The sequence below is a fragment of the Tachyglossus aculeatus genome, chromosome 2, assembly GCF_015852505.1.
Source record: "Tachyglossus aculeatus isolate mTacAcu1 chromosome 2, mTacAcu1.pri, whole genome shotgun sequence".
Classification (NCBI taxonomy): Eukaryota; Metazoa; Chordata; class Mammalia; order Monotremata; family Tachyglossidae; genus Tachyglossus; species Tachyglossus aculeatus.
In genome coordinates this window covers 62989304-63011939 of record NC_052067.1, presented here as the reverse complement: position 1 = coordinate 63011939, position 22636 = coordinate 62989304, and the positions used below count along the sequence as shown (strand labels likewise).

Sequence of the window (22636 nt, the reverse complement as noted above, 5' to 3'; positions counted from 1 at the left end):
TGCTAGCATGTATTAAGACCTGGACCTATATGAACAATTCATAACCCATTCCTTGATTTAGTATCCCAAAATACTCAGTTCCCAGAGGCAGTTCTCTAAAGTGATTTCGCTCAGTTGAGCTTTATTTTTAGCAACTGCAAAATTTAGTGATGCTGCCTTTTCCTGCCAAAGAAATTACAGTAACTGTTCTACCTCTGACTGTCAGACTTCTTTTTAAAAGCTAATCATATACTTTACTGCATTAAATAATCTCTAATAGCTACAGATCACTGTTATTTTCTTTTCTATTTTAACCTAATGATCCCACCTCAGCTGGCAAAAATGAGAGCACCTAAAAGCAACTTCCATTTAATGATGTCTTTAATGTGTGCTGCTGACAATGTCACACAGGAAAAAAAAATCTAGTATTGCTCCATTACAGCCAGTGCTTGTGTGTCTGCTCAGATTAAAATACAAAAAGAAGGGCTTCTCTATCAAGTAAATCTGGAACTAGATTTTCACACATGAGTTCCTTTCAATATCTGATCTATAACAATAGACAGCTCAGATTTCTGTAATCACTCATTTTCTATTTTAGTCCTTGGACCGCTGAAAGTGCTTATATTGCTTTCAGTGGGAAATGAAGATGGCTCAACTGCTACACTGACTGGCAGTGGAATAGGGTATGGCTGTCTTATCCTTTGATCAGTTTTCCCTCACCACTTCCTATTGTGTGCAGATAAGAATGCTGATTTGATTTTGTTCAGAGCTGAATTGTGAGTCAGTTAATCGAGGTTATTGAGCGCTTACTGTATGCAAAGCACTGTACTAAGTGCTTGGGAGAGTACAGTATAACAGACACATTCCCTGCCCACAATGAGCTTACAGTCTAGAGGTCTTTCTTGTATTTGGTTGGGTTGTACCTGTCCTTATTCCAGTCGCATTATTCGTCATGGCCACTGACAGCTCTGACAATAAGATCATCAAGAGGGGAGTCAAAAGAAGACGTTCTATAAATAATATGCTAAGTAGTAAGTCCCTAATTATTAATTCATTTTAAGCACAATGGGGAGAAAGGCCACTCCTTTTACTTGCTTTAAAAAGAGATGTATTTGACAAACTTTGAGTGGATGGATCTTTATGGCGGAATGCAGTCTCTCCCCTAAATTGGAACTTCTACCATGCTCAAATTATCAGAATATTATAATCACTGATTGCAGAAAATTAATGTTTCAAGTGAGTGACAAGGTTAGCTACACTGTTGATACTATTAAATAACATTTTGATCAAAATGATTTTTAGCAGTTGAGCTTTGGAACTTACATTTTTTTTGCAATTCTTATGCAAGTCTTTTCTTAGCAAATTACTGAAACCTTGCAATCTTGAAGAGAAGAAAAAACTGCAACTTATAAATAGAACTCTAATATGAAAATAGTAATGGACATCTATTCTTCCCTTCTGTCCTAGAGAATATGACATATTCTTATTTCACGGAAAGATGCTCATTGGCTGCAACATTACCTTCCCATGAAGGACAGTTGTGGAAAAAGAAAGAGGCAGGATAATCAATCAACTGCCTACCTGGAGAACTGACATAGGGCACCTGCAAGAATAATGGCCACCAATGGACACCATAAACCCAAAGTATTTGAGGTGAGCTTTTCTTTGCCAAATCTATTGGACTCTACTCTGTCCTAATATTCCTGGAACACATGGCTGCTCCTTTCTCCTGAAATGTTTTTCAGCCTTGGTTTTACCAGTACGGTTCTCTCATCTCCCTGCTCCTTTGTCTCATTTGCTGGCTCCTCTTCCACCTCTCAACACATACCTCTGGGTGTCCCCCTTCTCTTCAGCCTCCTCACTGGCTTCCCAGCCTCCAGACTCTCCCCTCTTCCATCCACAGCTCACACTACTATCTGGACCATTTTTTTAGTGTATAATTTCTGTTAATGTACTTCACTCTTCCACAACCTAATTCCTCTCCACATCAAGCACTTTGCCACTGACTTTCAAGTGCTTCAGTAGCTCTCCCTCTTACTTATCCACTTTCTTCTTCCACAACACCCACACCTGCCCTCAAACTGTGCCTTGTTCTCAACTTTCCCATGCTCATTAGGTCCCTCTCCCTTGCCTTCCCTCCCTGCAAAACGCACTGGCACCTCACACTTCCATCTCGAATCACTACCTCCTTGAGTCCTCCTCACCCAGAATTAATTCCATTCTACACTGCCTGCTCCATCATGGGCAAACTGTCAGGAATGTGTCTGTTGTTATATTGTACTCTCCCAAGCACTTAGTACAGTGCTTTGCTCACAGTAGGTGCTCAATAAATACGAATGAATGAATTAATTCTCAACTTGTTGCTGGGCTTTCACCTGATGACAGTGTCCACTGCTGCGCTCTCTCAAAGGGGCCTCAATCTTCACTCACTCGTCGGGTCTCTCGGGGAAGGGAGGGAAGTCAGCCTGCTCCTCACTTCTCAATGTTGTTTTCGCTCTGTCTAGACCCTCTTCTGAATCCCACATCATTCATCTTTACTGCCTTTGACAATGACTAGTTGCTGTTATTTACTCCTCTTCTGATCTCACCTCTGCATTGGACTGTTTTTGAAGCCTCCCTCACTTTTTCTTAATGGTATTTAAGTGCTTACTATGTGCCAGGCACTGTACTAAGCGATGGGGGTAGATACAAATTAATCAGGTTGCACAGAGTCCATTTCCCTCGTGGGGCTCACAGTCTTAATCCCCACTTTACAGATGAAGGAACTGAGGCACAGAGAAGTTGTCACTTTCCTAATTTGAAACAGCAAACACTAAGCTCTTCATACCTCCTGAAGGTAGGCGTGTGCTATTCTATTCATTACAGATCCCTCCTCCCCCTTCCCTTTCCTTCCTTTGAAGCCCACATTATTCGCCTCTACCACCCCTTCCAGATTCTTGTAGCCATCATCTACTGCCCACCCGGCCCCACCTCCAATTTCATTAACGATTTTGACCCCTTCCTCACCTTCTTCTCTCCTTTTCCATGCCCACTCTGATCCTCGGAGACTTCAACATCCTCATGAATATCCCTAGTGACTCCTCCGCCGCCCGCCTTCTATCTCTCCTTGACGCTGCCAACCTCTTGCTCCACCCCACCTCGCCCACTCACCAACTTGGTCACACCCTCGACCTCATCATCTCCTACCGCTGCACTGTCTCCACCTTCACCAACTCTGAAATCCCTCTCTCTGATCATAATCTTCTCACCTGCCTCCTCACTCACACTCCTTTCCCCTGTAAATCCATATTAGTCCCTCACAGAGATCTCCGCTCTCTTGACCCCATCCATCTGTCTGAGCGCCTCACACCCCATCTCGTCTCTGTTTCCTCTCTACCCAGTCTTGATGATCAGGTTACTGCTCTCAACTCTACCCTTTCTGCTCAGCTAGACTCACTCGCTCCCCTTTCCCTTCGCCGCTCTTGTACCACTAACCCACAGCCCTGGATCACTGCCACTGTCCGCCTCCTTCGTTCTTATGCTCGAACTGCTGAACGCTGCTGGCGAAAGTCTGAACACCATGCCAACCTCGTTCACTTCAAGTTTATCCTTTCCTGCCTTAACTCAGCCCTCTCCTCTGCCAGACAAAACTATTTCTCCTCCTTACTGACACCCATGCCCATCATCCCCGTCAGCTCTTCCGTACATTCAACTCCCTTCTCAGGCCCCCGGTTCCTCCCCCTCCTCCTTCCCTCACTCCCAACGATCTGGCCTCCTACTTCATTAATAAAATTAAATCCATCAGGTCTGACCTCCCCAAAGTCACTCCCCCCTCTTCTCCAACCCCCCGGCTCTCAACGCTCTCCGCTACTCTCCCATCCTTCCCAGCAGTATCCTCAGAAGAGCTCTCCTCCCTCCTCTCACGTGCTACTCCGGCCACCTGTGCTTCTGACCCCATTCCCTCTCATCTCATGAAATCTCTCGCTCCGTCCCTTCTCCCGTCCTTAACTTCCATCTTCAACTGCTCACTCTCCACTGGTTCCTTCCCCTCTGCCTTCAAACATGCCCATGTCTCTCCCATCCTAAAAAACCCTCTCTTGACCCCACTTCACCTTCTAGTTATCGCCCCATCTCCCTCCTACCATTCCTTTCCAAACTCCTTGAACGAGTCGTCTACACACGCTGCCTCGAATTCCTCAACACCAACTCTCTCCTCGACCCCCTCCAATCTGGCTTCTGTCCCCTACATTCCACGGAAACTGCCCTCTCAAAGGTCACCAATGACCTCCTGCTTGCCAAATCCAACAGCTCATTCTCCATCCTAATCCTCCTCGACCTCTCAGCTGCCTTCGACACTGTGGACCACCCCCTTCTCCTCAACACGCTATCATCCAACCTTGGCTTCACAGACTCCGTCCTCTCCTGGTTCTCCTCTTATCTCTCCAGTCATTCATTCTCAGTCTCCTTTGCAGGCTCCTCCTCCCCCTCCCATCCCCTTACTGTAGGGGTTCCTCAAGGTTCTGTTCTTGGTCCCCTTCTGTTCTCTATCTACACTCACTCCCTTGGTGACCTCATTCGCTCTCACGGCTTCAGCTATCATCTCTACGCTGATGACACCCAAATCTACATCTCTGCCCCTGCTCTCTCTCCCTCCAGGCTCGCATCTCCTCCTGCCTTCAGGACATCTCCATCTGGATGTCTGCCCGCCACCTAAAACTCAACATGTCCAAGACTGAACTCGTCTTCCCTCCCAAACCCTGCCCTCTCCCTGACTTACCCATCACTGTTGACGGCACTACCATCCTTCCCGTCTCACAAGCCCGCAAACGTGGTGTCATCCTCGACTCCGCTCTCTCATTCACCCCTCACATCCAATCCGTCACCAAAACCTGCCGGTCTCAGCTCCGCAACATTGCCAAGATCTGCCCTTTCCTGTCCATACAAACTGCTACCCTGCTCGTTCAAGCTCTCATCCTATCCCATCTAGATTACTGTATCAGCCTCCTCTCCGATCTCCCATCCTCCTGTCTCTCCCCACTTCAATCCATACTTCACGCCACTGCCCGGATTGTCTTTGTCCAGAAACGCTCTGGGCATGTTACTACCCTCCTCAAAAATCTCCAGTGGCTACCAATCAACCTACGCATCAGGCAGAAACTCCTCACCCTCGGCTTCAAGGCTCTCCATCACCTCGCCCCCTCCTACCTCACCTCGCCCCCTCCTACCTCACCTCCCTTCTCTCCTTCTACAGCCTGGCCCGCACCCTCCGCCACTAATCTCCTCACCGTGCCTCGTTCTCGCCTGTCCCACTGTCGACCCCCGGCCCACGTCATCCCCCTGGCCTGGAATGCCCTCCCTCCCCACATCCACCAAGCTAGCTCTCTTCCTCCCTTCAAGGCCCTACTGAGAGCTCACCTCCTCCAGGAGGCCTTCCCAGACTGAGCCCCCTCCTCCCCCTCTCTATTCCCCCCGCCTTTCCTCCTTCCCTTCCCCACAGCACCTGTATATATGTATACATGTTTGTACGTATTTATTACTATATTTATTTATTTATTTATTTTACTTGTACATATTTATTCTATTTATTTTATTTTGTTAATATGTTTTGTTTTGTTCTCTGTCTCCCCCTTCTAGACTGTGAGCCCACTGTTAGGTACGGACTGTCTCTATATGTTGCCAACTTGTACTTCCCAAGCACTTAGTACAGTGCTCTGCATACAGTAAGTGCTCAATAAATACGATTGAATGAATGAATGAATGAATACAGATAAATACACTGAAGCACAGAGAGATTAGCATCTGACAATGATGATCTGAAAAATAATTCAAACTAAGAAAAAGTGTATACTCTGTTAGGTTGCTTGTAGTTCTAATTCTCATAACTGTGGTATTTTGTTAAGCGCTTACTATGATCCAGGCACTGTACTAAGAGCTGGGGTGGATACAAGCAAATCAGGTTGGACACAGAATCCCTGTCCCACTTATGGTTCACAATCTTAATCCCCATTTTACAGATGAGGGAACTGAAGCAAAAGCACAGAGAAGTGAAGTGAGTCGCCCAAGGTCACACAGTAGACATGGGGTGGATAAAACACTGTCCATATTTCACTTAAGAATCAGTGGGTAATTTCTGAAAAGAAATTTAGGAGAAAAGTAAACCCCTCACCATTTTTATGGTAAAATCTTCTACTAGCTTGTCCATTCTCATCTCCCTAGATGTCATTCCCCTAGTATGTACCATTTCCTGGATACCAGTTATGAAAACCCCAAGAATAAACCAAATGGACATTCGTCATGAATTATTAGGGCCTTTTTACTGTGGCAGAAAGATAATGTCTATTCCCAAGGTGATAAAAGCTGATTTACAGCAGGCAGCATGAGAAAAGGACCTTTATGACTCAGTTTATCTTTTCTATTAATTGTCGCACATTCCAGCTCCAAAAATGGTTGAGGCTCAGTTCTACTTCTAAAATAAGGCTATTGTAGGGGCAGAGGGGAAGCATTTAGGAGTATTTGGGAAAATTTCCACAAACTGACTCCTTCATGGAAAAAAACGGTTTCACTACTTCTAGTTTTTAAAATGAATTCAACCATACTGTCACTATCCTGCTGCTCTTACCGGGAGATGGTGAAACAGTTTTAGGAAGATCGTGATGATTTGGTGATTTCTGGTAAGGTCTACCAATAATAAGAATAATCATAATTGTGGTACTTGTTAAGCTCTTACTATGGGCCAGGCACTGTACTAAGTGCTGAGGTAGATACAAGGTAATCGGGTTGGACACAGCCCCTGTCCCATGTAGTGTTTACCCTCTCAATCCCATTTTACAGGTGAGGGAACTGAGGAGGAGAGACGTGAAGTGACTTGCCCAAGGTCCCACAGCAGACAAGTGGCAGACCAGGATTAGAACCCAGGTCCTTCTGACTCCTGGGCCGTGCTTTATCCACTAGGCCATGTGCACCAAGAATTACAGTAAGAGGATGTTCATTCATTCATTCAATCGTATTTATTGAGCACTTACTGTGTGCAGAGCACTGTACTAAGCATTTGGGAAGTACAAATCGTCAACATATAGAGATGGTCCCTACCCAACAAGGGGCTCACAGTCTAGAAGGGGGAGACAGACAACACAACAAAACAAGTAGACAAGATGTTATAAGGGGCATTCTGGCAGATTGTAATCAGAATGTGAACTTCAAGTATGTTCCCGGGAGGGGTATAAGGAGAGGATTAGGACTGCAGTGAAAGCAATGAGGAAGAGGGAAAATGCTATTCAGATTGCTCCTCCCAATTATTCAGAAGCAGCCACCATCAACTGTTTCTGTCAGTCTTCCTGTATCCCCCCATCCTTCCCAAATATGAACCTTCCATCCTACTTTGAGAGCCTCTTTTCTTTGATCTAAAGCTCTCCCATAATAATAAAAATGGTATTTGTTGAGCGCTTACTATGTGCCAGGCAATGTACTAAACACTGGGGTGGATACAAGGAAATCAGGTTGGACATGGTCCATGTCGCACATGGGGTTCACAGTTTTAATCCCCAATTTACAAATGCGGTAACTGAGGCAGAGAGAAGTGAAGTGACTTGCCCCAGGTTACACGGCAGACAAGTGGCGGAGCCAGGATTAGGGCTCAGGTTCTTTTGACTCCCAGGCCTATCCACTAGGACATGCTGCTTCTGCCACTTGTCTGACAACCTAGAAGTTCCACTAGGCTCTCACCAGTCTTCATGCTTTTACTCACTTGTTGGGTTCATTATTCATCTTAAGATGGTGGTTTCATGGATAACTGTGGAAAGCAATCAGATCTATGTCAAAAAGTTACTTGCACCCGCTATTGAAAGGTCAGATTCCCATATAAAGCATTTTTCTCTGAATTTTTAAAGCCATATTAAGCAATATTGCTAGGGTAAAATAAATATTTTAACAGATAACACTGTCTATTAGTTACAGAGTCTGCATAAACAATCCTTAGGTTATTTTTTGCTTTAAAGGCAAAAGAAAGTGTTCCAAACAAAGTTTCTCTTTTTTAAAGAGAAAAAACCAATTCCAGAGGGCTAGCACTAAGAAGCAAAGAAGCCATGTAGAAGATACCTAGTTTATAATAAGAATTATGCAAAGCACCTTGGAAAAGAGTCTTTCACAATGATTTCTGCTTGAAGATGAAAGAATAATTGTAGTGTAAGCTCCCATTAGGTGTGTAAGCCAGAAACATATCACTTAGTACAGTTCAATGCAACCAATGGTTATTCAAATACTATTTATACTCTCTACTAACTACAGCATTTAAATTCACTCTGTGTATGTGTGTGTAACTTTTCATTTTCTCTAGGACCGCTACTAGTCTCATACAGACTTTGAGCCAGGTTCAAGAGAAAGCACTTTATCAGTTAATAGTCTTTGTATCAGTTAATAGACAAGGACCATTCTGTCTAGAAATATGGAAGTTGAGTTGGTACTGAATAATAATTGTGGAATTTATTAAGCGCTTACTATGTCAGAGTAACTCACTTGAACTTAGTCTTTTTCTTTCTATGAACTCAAGTCAGCCTGCTTCATTGACCATCTGGCAGGCAGCCCTTCAGTTCTCTCCTACAAATGATAAAACGTGAGAACCATTAAACTCTTTAATTGACTTGAAATCATTAGATCAGTATAACAACAGAATTGGCTTGGGATTCAAAAGCAATGTCCCGTCGACGAGACCACATCTATGAACGAAGGGGTCTTAGAGAATCTCTTGCCTGCTCTGTCCGTAGTGTTGTATTGTACTCTCCCAAGCGCTTAGTACAGTGCTGGGCACACAGTAAGCACTTAATACAATTGGATGAAAGAATGAAAACAGACTGGTGTGCCCTTCCTGGCTTCCTGTCATCCAGATGAGCATTGTTCAGATAGCACTGGTTCAGATGGGAGAGGTGTGTTGTTCAATTGTTTTTCGAGGGGCAATCAATGGTATTCACAGGGCACTTACTATGTGCAGGATCAGCAGGGAAAAAGGCCAACACAAATGCTAGGCACCATCAGGAGGGGTAGAGAGAGAAAAAGAAAAGATGACTTTTCTGTTTCATATAACCAGCAGCCCTGGGAATATTCAATGCAGTACAGCACCTTAGAAAGGATGGAATGGAAGCAGAGGGCAACAGAAATCATCATGGAGATGGAGCAGCTTCTCTACAAAAACAGATCGGACAAGAACCATTCTGTCTAGAAATATGGAAGTTGGATTGGTATTTAATAATAATAATTGTGGCATTTATTAAGCATTTACTATAAGCTTAGAACTATGTACTAAGCGCATGGGGTGGATACAGGCATGGTATAGTGGATAGATCATGGGCCTGGGAGCAAAAAGGTCTTGGGTTCTAATCCCTGCTCCACCACTTGTCTTTGTGACCTTGGGCAAGTCACTTCACTTCCTCTGTGCCTCAGTTACCTCATTTGTAAAAAAATGGGAATTAAGAGTGTCAGCCTCATATGGGACAGAGACTGTGTCCAACCTGATTAACTTGTATCAATCCTAGCACTTAGAACAGTGCTTGGCACATAGTAAGCGCTTAGCAAGTACCAAGATTATTATTATTATTATTACTAATAATAATAATAATACAATTGGGTTAGACAGAGTCCCTGTTCCATATGGGGCTCACAGTCTCAATCCCCATTTTACAGATGAGGGAAACTGAAACCCAGAGAAGTAAAGTGACTTGCCCAAGGCCACACAGCAGACAAGTGTCAGAGTCAGGATTAGAACCCATAACCTGCTGACTCCCAGGTCCATGCTCCGTCCACTAGGCCATGTGGTGGGATTCAAAGTATACAGAATCATGAAGACTATGGAAGGTGATGAGGCCTTGAAGAATAACAATATTGTAAATCCAAAAAGTAAGAAGCACAGTTGGAAGCTGTGTGAGAGGAATCAACATCAACTGTATTTACTAAATCCCCACTGTGGACACAGTGCTATACTAAGTAAGAATGTAGAGTCACACAGAGGGTTCAAGACAAATAAAAGGAGTCATTTCTTCACCCTGCAGGTAGGAAAGATAACCCTCCCGATGCTCTCAACTAGTCCAGGCCCAAGCCACTGCACATGTCTTTCCCCCTTCCCTCAAATCTGCCAAACCATGTCCCCTCCCCAATTTCTAGGACCTCCTAAAAAGCCAATTCCTCTAAGAGCAGATTAATCCCCAATACCGTGTTATCCAATCAGTCACCCTTAGCACTCATGTGTATATTTTTCTATTTATGCATTTAATTGCCTAGTATTTATTTCACCATGAGCTACGCTTTGCTATTTCCCTAGTGTAAGTGCAATTTGTGCCAACCCTAAACTGCAAGATCCTCAAGAGGGGCTTTGTTTTTTACTTCTTGCGAGTGTTAACGAGCATCTTCTAGTGGGCTCAGAACACAGCAGGTGCTCAATAAATGCTGATGAGGAGGAGAAATCACAAAAAGTGAGTTCAGCACAAAGTATCAATAAATTTATTATTAACGGCTCTCTTGGGGGATAATGGAAAGAAAAACTGATACAATGAGATCTCCCATAACATGTGTCTGTTTCCACAATATGTTTTGTACAGAAAGCTGTTAAGCAATCAGGGAATGTACTTCTGTTGATGCACATTACCTGGAGAGAACACGATGCCATGTCAGGAGCTCACAGGACTGGTCAAGGTGAGATAAGAGTTTTACTTAATGAGGGGATTGTCAAGAATGTAGGTCCTGGATTCATGAATGTTTATAGGGGTGGATGACCCAGAGGGCAGCTGTTTTTTGGTGCCATTTAGAGACCCACCTAATTGCAATTCACCTTTGACCTGCAAGCACCAGTAGCAAAGGTGCAGGTCGGGCCCAGCATGGTGTAGTGGATAACTGGAAGAAATCCCACTTCTTCCACTTATCTGCTGTGTGACCCTGGGCAAATCACTTAACTTCTCTGGGCCTCAGTTACCTCATCTGTAAAATGGGGATTAAGACTGGGAGCCCCTTATGGGACAGGAACCGTGTCCAACCTGATTAACTTGCATCTACCCCAATGCTTAGAACAGTGCTTGGCACATAATAAGTGCTTAACAAGTACCACAATTATTATTATTAGGCTTTCTAAGCAGGATGGAGGGTGAGGATAAAGAGTGCACAGAAACAATTCTCATTCACATCTCTAGTCATTGTTGCAGACAAATTTCTTATCTAGATAGTGTACTGATCTGGGCTAGTATGAATGGACTTTTTTTAAGTAGACAAAAGAGAATTGTTTTATGGCAGTTGTTAAATCTGTCATTGGAAAAAATGAAAAATTCCAAAGGGTGAATCAAAAGGAGCTTTCAACAAGTTTTTTTTAAACATCAGAAAACTAAAGAAGGATGCTAATAAGAAATAGAAACAGCCTGCTTTAAATTAAGCATTTGAAATTTTATTTCCTCTAACTTCCAGCAGAGGTAGCTGGAAGTACAATGAATAAAGGATGGTAAAGTCCTCAGCAGTTTGATTCTCAGATAAATTACATTATAGGTCTACAATGCATTTGGGTTTTTTGCCCAAAATATATGAAAAATGGTTCAAATTATCTACTCCCTCTTAACCCTATCAGTGAAGACCTGGCCTGATTCCACATCCCTTCTTATGTATTTGATATTCCTGCACTAGTCTTCACTGGTAAACAAACTCCTGTAGATGGGCTGTATTTTGCAGTTCATTCATTCATTCAATTGTATTTACTGAATGCTTACTGTGTGCAGAGCACTGTACTAAGCACTTGGGAAGAACAAGTCGGCAAGATATAGAGACGGTCCCTACCCAACAACGGGCTCACAGTTATATATTTGTACACTGATGCACTTTTCAATTAACTGCATATGATTCCCTTGTGGGACAGGGATTATGTCTGACCTAATTATCTTTTATCTTCCCCAGCACAGTGCTTGGCATAAATATTTAAATACCACAACTATTACCTTAAATTGATTGTAAAGTACTATCAATCGATGGTATTTATTGAACACATGTGCAGAGCACTGTACTGAGCATTTGGGAGAGTATGATAATCATAATAATAATAGTATTTTGGGAGGGTATGATAATAATAATAATGATGGCATTTGTTAAGCGCTTACTATGTGCAAAGCACTGTTCTAAGCACTGGGGGAATATAGCATGATCAGGTTGTCCCACGTGGGGCTCACAGTCAATCCCCATTTACAGATGAGGTAACTGAGGCTCAGAGAAGTTAAGTGACTTGCCCAAGGTCACACGGCAGACATGTGGCAGAGCCAGAATTCGAACCCATGACCGCTGACTCCAAAGCCCGTGCTCTTTCCACTGAGCCATGCTGCTTCTCTAGCCATGCTGCTTGATGATGATAATAATAATAATAATAGTATTTGTTAAGTGCTGACTATGTGCCAAGCACTGTACTAACCACTGGGGTAAATAATCAGGTTCAGACACAAGAGGTTCACAATCTAAGTAGGAGGAAGAACTGGTAGTAAATCCTCATTTTACAGAGGAGGAAACTGAGGCACAGAGGAGTTAATGACTAGCCCAATGTCATACAGCAGGCAAGTGGCAGAGTCAGGATTAGAACCCAGGTCCTCTGATTCCCAGGCCCGTGCTGGAAGCAAGATTCAGGTAGAGGAGTGCTTGTCCGCTGGCTCCAGAATAATTATCTGCCCAAACTGCAACATTTTAATCTGGAATGGTAAGTTAAAGTGCCTTTGTCTCCCTCACTGGTATGGTTGGTGTGGTCCCTGATGGCCCATGACAGACATGGAACTAGGAGACATAGGTGGCATCTTATGCACTGTAACAGGACTTCTGTTTTAATGTAATGGCATATTACATGACTCTTTGTGGAAACCAACTTCTTAACTTAGTTTCTCTGTGCCTCAGTTTCCTCATTTGTAAAATAAGGATTCAATACCAGTTCTCCCTCCTACTTAAACTGTGAATGTTAAAAAAACTTTTCATTCATTCATTCATTCATTCAATCGTATTTATTGAGCGCTTACTGTGTGAAGAGCACTGTACTAAGTGCTTGGGAAGTACAAGTTGGCAACATATTCATTCATTTGACTGTCCTGAGTGCTTACTGTGTACAAAGCACTGTACTGAGTGGTTGGGACAGTACAATTTAACAATAAACAGACACATTTCCTGCTTACAACGAGCTTACAGTCTAGGGGGGAGACATACATTAATATAAATAAGTATATGTATATACTTATTTATATTAATATATATAGGGGTAGAGAGGGAGAAACAGAGATCTTGCATCTGCCCCAGCACTTTGTACAGTGCTTGGCCCATAATAAGTGCTAACACATTTAAAAAAATATATTATTACTGTCCTTAATTCTAATCCCCTCCTTAAACCTTCAGGGCCACTGCCTCCCCCATCTCTTTCCCCTGAAGACCTTGCCAGCTACTTCACTGACAAAACAAGCATGAATTCCTCCCAAATCGCCTACAGCGCCTACTAAGCGCTGAGGTAGATAGAATTAAATCAGGTAGGACTCAGCCCGTGTCCCACATGGGGTTCAAAGTCTTAATGCCATTTTGCAGACGAAGTAACTGAGGCACAGAAGTTTAAAGGACTTGTCCAAGGTCATACAACCGATAAGTGGCAGGGTGGGAATTAGAACCCAGATCCTTCTGACTTGCAGGCCCGTGCCCTTTTCACTAGGCCACTCTGCTTCTCTGACAGTCTATTCCTGTTTTTCCTCCTACTCTTCTGGCTAGTCCTTCTCCCACTCTGCCTCCCATTCCCTAACTGTGTGGGTGGGTGGGGTCTCTCAATCTGTATCCACTCCCTTAGGGAGCTCATCCTCTCTCATGGCTTCATTTACCAACTATGTCTACATGTTTTGTTGTCTGTCTCAATCAATCAATCAATCAATCGTATTTATTGAGCGCTTACAAAGTACAAGTTGGCAACATATAGAGACAGTCCCTACCCAACAGTGGGCTCACAGTTTAAAAGGGGGAGACAGAGAACAAAACCAAACATACTAACAAAATAAAATAAATAGAATAGATATGTACAAGTAAAATAAAAAAATAGAGTAATAAATATGTACAAACATATATACATATATACAGGTGCTGTGGGGAGAGGAAGGAGGTAAGATGAGGGGGATGGAGAGGGGGACGAGGGGGAGAGGAAGGAAGGGGCTCAGTCTGGGAAGGCCTCCTGGAGGAGGTGAGCTCTCAGTAGGGTCTTGAAGGGAGGAAGAGAGCTAGCTTGGCAGATGGGCAGAGGGAGGGCATTCCAGGCCCGGGGGATGACGTGGGCCGGGGGTCGATGGCGGAACAGGCGAGAACGAGGCACGGAGAGGAGATAAGCGGCAGAGGAGCGGAGGGTGCGGGGTGGGCTGTAGAAGGAGAGAAGGGAGGTGGGGTAGGAGGGGGTGAGGTGATGGATACCCTTGAAGCCGAGGCTGAGGAGTTTCTGCCTTACGCGCAGATTGATTGGTAGCCACTGGAGATTTTTGAGGAGGGGAGTAACATGCCCAGAGTGTTTCTGGACAAAGACAATCCGGGCAGCAGCATGAAGTATGGACTGAAGTGGGGAGAGACATGAGGATGGGAGATCAGAGAGAAGGCTGATACAGTAGTCCAGACGGGATAGGATGAGAACTTGAACGAGCAGGGTAGCGGTTTGGATGGAGAGGAAAGGGCGGATCTTGGCAATGTTGCGGAGCTGTCTCCCCCTTCTAGACTGTGAGCCCACTGTTGCATAGGGACCGTCTCTATATGTTGCCAACTTGTACTTCCCAAGCGCTTAGTACAGTGCTCTGCACACAGTAAGTGCTCAATAAATATGATTGAATGAATGAATGAATGTAGGAGTCCCAAATCTCTCACCACCTCCGACCTCTCCTTTCTACAATTTAGCACTTTCTTCTGCCTTCAAAACATCTCCAGTTGAATGACCAGCTGAAACCTCAAGCTCAACATGTCAAAAATGAGCTCCTCTTCTCTCCCAAGCCCTCTCCTCCCCACGAGTTTCCCATCACTGTTGACAACATCACCATCCTCTTTCACAAGGTCAGAACCCTTGATTCATTTCTCTCTTTCAACTCACATATTCTGTCAGTCACAAAATCCCGTGGGTTCTATCTTCAAAATATCTCCAAAAACCACCCCTTCTTCTCCATCCAAACTGCCACCCTGCTGGCCCAAGCACTGGCCATATCAGTCTCTTCACTGACATCCCTGTTTGCAGCTTCTTCCCTCTCCCTACTACGCTCTGGTGCCTGGATTATTTTTCTAAAACATTGCTCTGCGCATACCTTCCCACACCTCATAAACCTCCAAAGGCAGCTTATTCCTCTCCTGATCAAGTTGAAACTCCTGATCATTGGATTTAAGGCATTCAGTCAGCTTTAACCCCCTACTTTTTTTAATGGTTTTTGTTAAGCACTTACTAGGTGCCAGTCACTTTACTAAAGTGCTGAGATAATATACAACATCATCAGGTCAGACACAGTCCCTATCCCACAAATGTTCACAGTCTAAATAGGAGAAGAGGACTTAATCTCCATTATTCAGATAAGGGAACTGAGGGAGATAGTCAAGTGACTTGCCCAAGGTCACACAGCAGATAAGTGGCAGAGCCAGGTCTGCCACTGTGGTAGCATTAAAAGAAAAATTCCCAAAGAATCTTTGCCAGGAGATTCTTACAACAGAGTGATGTTTGCACATCTCTCACTTTTTTAATGCCAAATCTTGTACTATTCACACCATCAGTTATCAACACCATACTACACACAGATGATGAAAACAGTGAACAGCTGGATAAAAATAATGTGCCCAAGTGCACCAAAAACAATCCTATAGTGGGTAGTTCAGTGCCTCTACATAACACAGTATGCCCAGGAAGTAAGGTTGAGGCCAAGTGGAAGGACAGGTGTCTCATCTCAAATCACATAGATTTTTGACCTCCCCATTTTCAAGGCCCTCTGAAATCACACCTCCTCCCTGATTAATCTCTCATCTCATCCTAGTTTCCCCTTACTGACACTTCAGCACTTCCACATAACTTAACCACTTAGAATTAACCACCCCCACCTCCCCAAAGCACTTACGTAGTGCATAACTTTATATTCAGTTACTTCTCCCAACCTATAATTTATTAAGTGTCTACCTCACTAGATTGTAAACTCCTTGAAGGATGGAATCATGCACAGCATAGGAACTTAATAAATACTATTGATTGGTTGATTGCTAGGAGATGATAAGAGATGGGCATAGAGAAACAAGAAGGGGAGCGTTGGTAAGATTAGGAAAAGGACAAAAATGGGGAGAGGAGCACGGGAGTATGAAAGAACAAGGAGGAAGTCCAGAAGAGAAGAAGAAAGACAAAAACATTAACATTCTAGGAATGTTTCAATGGTATCAGCTAGTTAGTATAATATTGTGTCTAAAGCTGCTGTGCTTTGGGAATAGAATAATTTTCAATATGTAACTTCATTTTGGCAACATTTTAGCAGAACTGTTCAATTTAAAGGAAGACTAAAGAATGGGAGTTTCTAATTAAAACCTATAATTCTTGATCATGTGTATCACTTAGAGACAAGTCTAGATTAAGAATCATTGTACTGACAATGATAAATAACTGCTCTGGAAAAACAAGTTCCTTCCCGATGAATGGAAAAAAAACAACAAAACAAGTTGGACATTGATTTGTCTGTTTGATCTTGAGCCTCATCTCAGCTACCTTCTTTGCCTCGAAAAATCAGTGTTCTTGGAATTTTGACTCCCACCATGGGATCTACTGACCAATTTGGCTAGTTTGAGCTCCTATTTGGCTTATTGTGCTTTCTAACAGAGACACTACTGGTAGTAGACAAGTGCATTTCAATTGTACTTACAAATAACTTGAGTACATTTCTTTAAATTTGGCTCTCAAGGTCTAATTCAATCAATGGTATTTACTGAGTGGTTACTATGTGCAGAACACTGTACTAAGCACTTGGGAGAGTGCAACACAACAGAATTATCACACATGTTCCAAAGAGTCATTCTGAATTGGATATTACAAATAAGGAATACTTTTTACCAAATAAGGCAGAGATTGAGTGAACTCTGAAAGTCAGAGCAGTTCCTACAGTAGCATGTAAAGCAGAATTATTTAAATTGAGAATCACAGTCCATTTTGGTCAAAAATGGCATGGTTTTATGCTCTACCCTCTCCTTATCAAAGATCAAATTAGCTACATTCTTATGTATTCTTGGCTACATCTAGAACTCTGTGTGTCCTGCCCTTTGATGTATCCAATCCAGTGACCTTTCTTCCTATCTACTTGGAACAAACATGTGGCACACTGGAGAAAACACTTAAAGGTTATGGCTAAAGTCTTAATTATCAAATGCTGAAGCTAGATTACTAGCTGAATTTCTAAGTGGCACAATAAAACATTTCTAGCAAATCAATCAAACCAAAACGTTAGAACAAATAGTGATATATCCACACCCGCTGCATTCATTTCCTCTCCAATTCTCTTCTCAGCCCGCTACAGTGAGGTTTCCAATCCACCAGGATCGCACTTTCATTCAATCATATTTACTGAGCGTTTACTGTGTGCAGAGCACTGCACTAAGTGCTTAGGAGAGTACAGTATAACCATAACTTTCTAAGGTCAGAAATGGATCTCCTTACAGCCAAACCCAAAAGGCTACCTCCATCCTGATCCTCCTCAATCACTCAGCTGCTTTTGACACTGCAGACCGCTCCCTTCTCAAAATAAGATCAAATGCTCTTTTGGTTCTCCTTCTGTCTTTCTGGTTCCTGCTTCTCAAGTCTCACAGGCTAGCTTCTGCTTTCATTTCCTTACGGTGAGGATTCTAGAAGGCTGTGTTCTGAGTCCCTGACTTTTTCTTGAGGAGTTTATCCACTCCCACGGTTTCATCAACCACTCTACATGGGTGACATCCAAATCCAACTCTCATCAAACCTGCAAACCTGTACCACCTCATGTCTCCAGGACATCTCCGTTCTGATTTATTGAGCGCTTAGTGTGTGCAAAGCACTGTACTAAGCGCTTGGATATCTCCACTTGGATATCCCACTCTAAATACAAAGTATTTAAAACTGAACTACTCGTCATTCTCCCTAAACCCACTCCTCCACCCAACGTCTCCATCTCAGTCAATAAACCACCACCCTCTGTTCCAGAAACCTAAACCTCCTTGTCATCCACTACTCCTCACTGCCCTTCAACTCCCACATTCAATCTATTGCCAAGACCTGCTGGTTCTTCCTACACATTTCTCAAATCCATACTTTCCTCTTCTCCCCAACAGCAATGCCTTCTGAATGGTAGGGGTATACTACCTAACATCCCTCAGTAAAGTGTAAAGATATGTTCATAAATACAATCCAAGGGAGGGAAAGAGTGGATGTGGAGCCAAATGCTCAGGTGACGGGAATTGCTGACATGGGAGGTGAATTGGATGGGGAGGTGAGAGGAAGGCTTTTTCTGGTGCAGATGTGAAGACAGGTAGAGCAGTGGTTTGCCGGATGCGAAGGGGGAAAGAGTTCCAGGCAATAGGGCTTCACTACCAAGAGTGTTCTCTCTTTTGTGGTGGGAATTGCTAAAGGATTCCTTATCATCCCACTAGATTTCAGCCCACTCAATTTATCAGTGGTATTTATTAAGCCCTTACTATGTGCAAGGCACTGTACTAAGTGCTACAAATGTGCTGCTGAGGTGAGATTAGCTTCAAAGCTTGGAAAATGACTGCACTCCAGGATTTCATTGTTTCCGATCCTAACAGAGCTAATTGAAAAAGCTGAGCATTTTCCAGTTTGCATTTTTCATGCAAAAGCATTTTCATATGCACCCTCTTAAAAATGCCCAAGACGTGTCCTTGGAAAATTAACCAGTGGGATACCTCTGACCTTTAGTTGGAAGGAAATCCAAAAGGCAGTTGCATTTTCAACTGTACATTGTGCACATTCTGGGATGGGAAAGGGTTAAACAATTTCAATAAGGAAAAGATCCAGCCTGCAACAAGCCATGTTAGTCATCTAGCTTGAAGACAAGGCCTGCTGTAGCACATACGCATTGCACCAGAAAGTCTACCGAGTTACTGAGATTTAGGCATTTAAAAAAGGAACTACGTGAGGGTCAGGCAGAGGATTATTTGGTTCTGTCTGAAAATAAAGTACCATCTCTCATAAGATGAAAGTGACTCACTGTGCTACTTCCTCAATGAAACTCTTAACTGGAGAGAAAAAAGGAAAGGAAAACAAATCTTAAGCCCTCATTCCTTACCCTGAGATCACTTTCACATTTTGTGATGAGGTGCACATCACCTTAATAGCTGAAACATCTGGCCTGGCAGTTTCACCAGCCGCCTGCTTCCCCCTCCTTTTCCTCTCCTCCTCTGACTTTTACTCCCCGCGCAGCCTGGGCACAAGGTGGATCACGTCATCATCAGACGCCGCCCTGTCTCCAGCCTCACCAACTCCCACTTACCACTTTCCTTCTCCCCAGCCACCACAATTATGCCACCTGTCCCTCAGATTGGTTCCTCCCCTTACTGTGACTACACAGAAGTACACACTCTCAAACTCTGCCTACTTCAACTCCCTTGCCCCACCCCTCCCCCTTATCCCTTCATCATGCTCCAACCCACAGCCCCGATCACTTCCAGTCACCTTCCTCCGTTCCTGAGCGCTGAACACAGCTGGTAGAAATCCAGGTACTGAGCTGACTTCTCCCACTACAGATTCACACCTTCTTGCTTGAACCCAGCTCTGCTTTCTGCTTGACAACTTCCTCGATGACTCACCACCCACATTCCCCACCAGCTCTTTCAAACCTTTAATTCCTCTCTGAAGCCCCAGATCTCCCCACCAACTCCCTCCCAAACCCCTGATGAGCTCGTCGACTACTCGGCTGGTCCAACTGAAACCATCAGGTACTAGCTACCTAAAGTCTCCCCCTAACCTCCTCAACACACTCTTCTTGTTTCCTCATTTTTCTCCTGCTTCCCAGGTCTCCCAAGAAGACATCATCCACCTGTTCTAGAAAGTCCAACCTCCATGTGTGCCGCTGATGCTCCCCACCTCAGCTCCTCAAAATCACCTGCTCTTCCTCTTCTCTCTTTCCTTGCTGCCATCTTCCTTCTCCCCTTCTCCAAAGGTTTATTTCCCCTCTGCCTTCAAACACGTACAAGGGGATTCTAAAACAACCCTTTCTCTATCCATAGGCCTCTCCTGCTATCACCCCATCTCCCTGCTCCATTCCTCTCTTCTGCACCCTCTGCAGTCTGGTTTTCAATCCCTTCACTCCCCCGAGACTGTTTTCTCCATATCCAAAGGGCTAGACTCCATCCTGATCTTCCTCAACCTCTCTGTTGCTCGTGACACTGTCAACCACTCCTCTTCCACGAGACATTGTCAGATCTTCACTTTCCTGAAATGGTGTGGTTTAGTGGAAAGAGCATGGGGCTGGGAGTCACAGGATCTGGGATCTAATCCCAACTCCACCACTTGTCTCCTGTGTGACCTTGGGCAAGCCACTTAACTTCTCTGTGCCTCAGTTACCTCATCTGTAAAATGGGGATTAAGACTGTGAGCCCCATGTGGGACAACCTGATTAGCTTGTATCTATCCCAGTGCTTAGAACAGTGCTTGGCACATAGTAAGTGCTTAACAAATACCATCATCATCATCATCATCATATGAAGGGGAAGGAAGTTCCGGGCAAGAGGGAGGATGTGAGCAAGAGGTTGATGGTGACAGAGATGAGTTGGAGGACATTATAATAATGATTACAGAACTGGTTAAGTGCTTACTATGTGCCAAGCACTGTTCTAAACACTGGGGAAGATTCGAGTTAGTCAGGTTGGACACAGCACCTGTCCCACATGGGAGCAAATCGAATTGGACACAGTCTCTGTTCCATGTGGGGCTCACGGTCTCGATCCCCATTTTACAGATGAGGTAACTGAGGTCCAGAGAAGTGAAGTGTCTTGCCCAAGGTCACACAGAGGACAAGTGGTGGAGCTGGGATTAGAACCTATGATCTCCTGACTTCCAGGCCTGTGCTCTACCCACAACACCACACTGCTAAAGAGGTTGCTTTAAGAGTGAAGTGCATAGGCTGGGTTGCATCAGAAGATTAGTGAGGTAAGCTAAGAGGGGGAGAAGTGATTGAGGGCCTTAAAGGTGATGATGACGAGTTTCTGTTTGATGCAGTGGGTGGGCAACCACTGGAGGTTTTTGGAGGAATGGGGAAACTTGTGCAGATTTAAAGAAAAAAAAAATATCCAAGCAGTATTTACTCCCTCCGTAGTACCCAAACAACATATCGGTTGATCACCCTACCTCATCTAGCTATCACCCTATCGCCTTCTTATCATCCATTACTAAAGGAATTTACCGCTCTCATGCTTTTTTGTTCCTAGTGGACAGAGCATGTGCCTCACACTGTACTAAGCGCTGGGGTAGGTACGAGCTGGTCAGGTCGGACACAATCCATGTCCCACATGGGGCTCACGGTCTTAATCCCCATTTTACAGGGAGTTCTAGGAAGGTAACTGAAGCACAGAGAAGTGAAATGACTTGCCCAAGGCCACACAACAGACAAGTGGCGGATGTGGGATTAGAGCCCACGTCCTTCTGACTTCCAGGCCCTTGCTCTATTCATTCATTCATTCATTCATTCATTCAATCATATTTACTGAGCACTTACTGTGTGCAGAGCACTGTACTAAGCGCTTGGGAAGTACAAGTTGGCAACATATAGAGATGGTCCCTACCCAACAATGGGCTCACAGTCTATAAGGGGGAGGCCATTCACTAGGCCATGCTCCTTCTCTTTTGGTGTTGCTTACCAAAGACACCTTTGGGGGAAAATGTATATTGTAGTATATATGTACTGGGGATGCATTACAGAATCTTGGTCTAAATGAGGCTGGTTGGTACTCACGCTGTGAACTCCTAGGGCTTTCCAAATTGCAAAACTGATTACGCCAACTCCACACCATGCATAAAGGGAGCCCCAGCCCAGGGCTCGCAATGCAAGTGACGAACCACTCTCTGGTAAGGCAGCTGTGGCAGTAACTCCCTGGAGGAAGAGAAAATGGGGAAAGTCAAAACAAGCTCTAGATCAGAGGACAGAAAGAGAATCCCTTCCAGAAAGACTGTTTTAAAATAAATCCCCAGTGAGCATTAGTGAGAGACAAAAGAATCAAAACTCCCTGAGAGGCTGAGGGGGCTTCCAAAGCCCTCCCGAAAACTCTTGAGGGCTGGAGTAGAACCAAGTAGCCCTGGTTGATGCCTAGGGACCTTTTGTTTGCCTTGGTTTTGAGGTTTCCAAGTTGTCAGGCAACGCCTAAACTACAGGGACCAGACACCAACAAGTGTAGCATGTTACCAATCAATCAATGTATGAATTATGCATAGCAGAGCATGTAGTAAGCGCTTGGGAGAGTACAGTACAACAGAGTTGGTACGCACAATCCCGGCCCCTAAGGAGCTTGCAGTCTAGTCTGACACACTGACCCTAAGGACTCAGGAGAAGCAACATAATTCCCCCTCTACCCTCAGCAGTGGTCTGGCCTTTATTAGAGTACATAGTCTGGTGATCCACAACTTAAATGAGATGTGGAGATCTTGATTCCACATCCAGGAGATATAAAAATGGAAAATCAGCCAGAAGAA

At 44.1% G+C, this 22636-nt stretch overlaps 1 protein-coding gene across 1 annotated transcript in view; it reads right to left on the bottom strand.

The window, feature by feature from the left end:
- TMEM242 (transmembrane protein 242) overlaps window positions 1-22636 on the bottom strand; it is a 39036-nt gene that overhangs the window by 3435 nt on the left and 12965 nt on the right. The window contains exons 3-4 of the mRNA XM_038762221.1: window positions 21903-22040; window positions 8470-8550 (exon numbers count right to left, since the gene is read on the bottom strand). Of these exons, the coding sequence (XP_038618149.1) occupies window positions 8491-8550; window positions 21903-22040 (198 nt within the window). The 3' untranslated portion in view covers window positions 8470-8490. The remainder of the gene's footprint in view (window positions 1-8469; window positions 8551-21902; window positions 22041-22636) is intronic.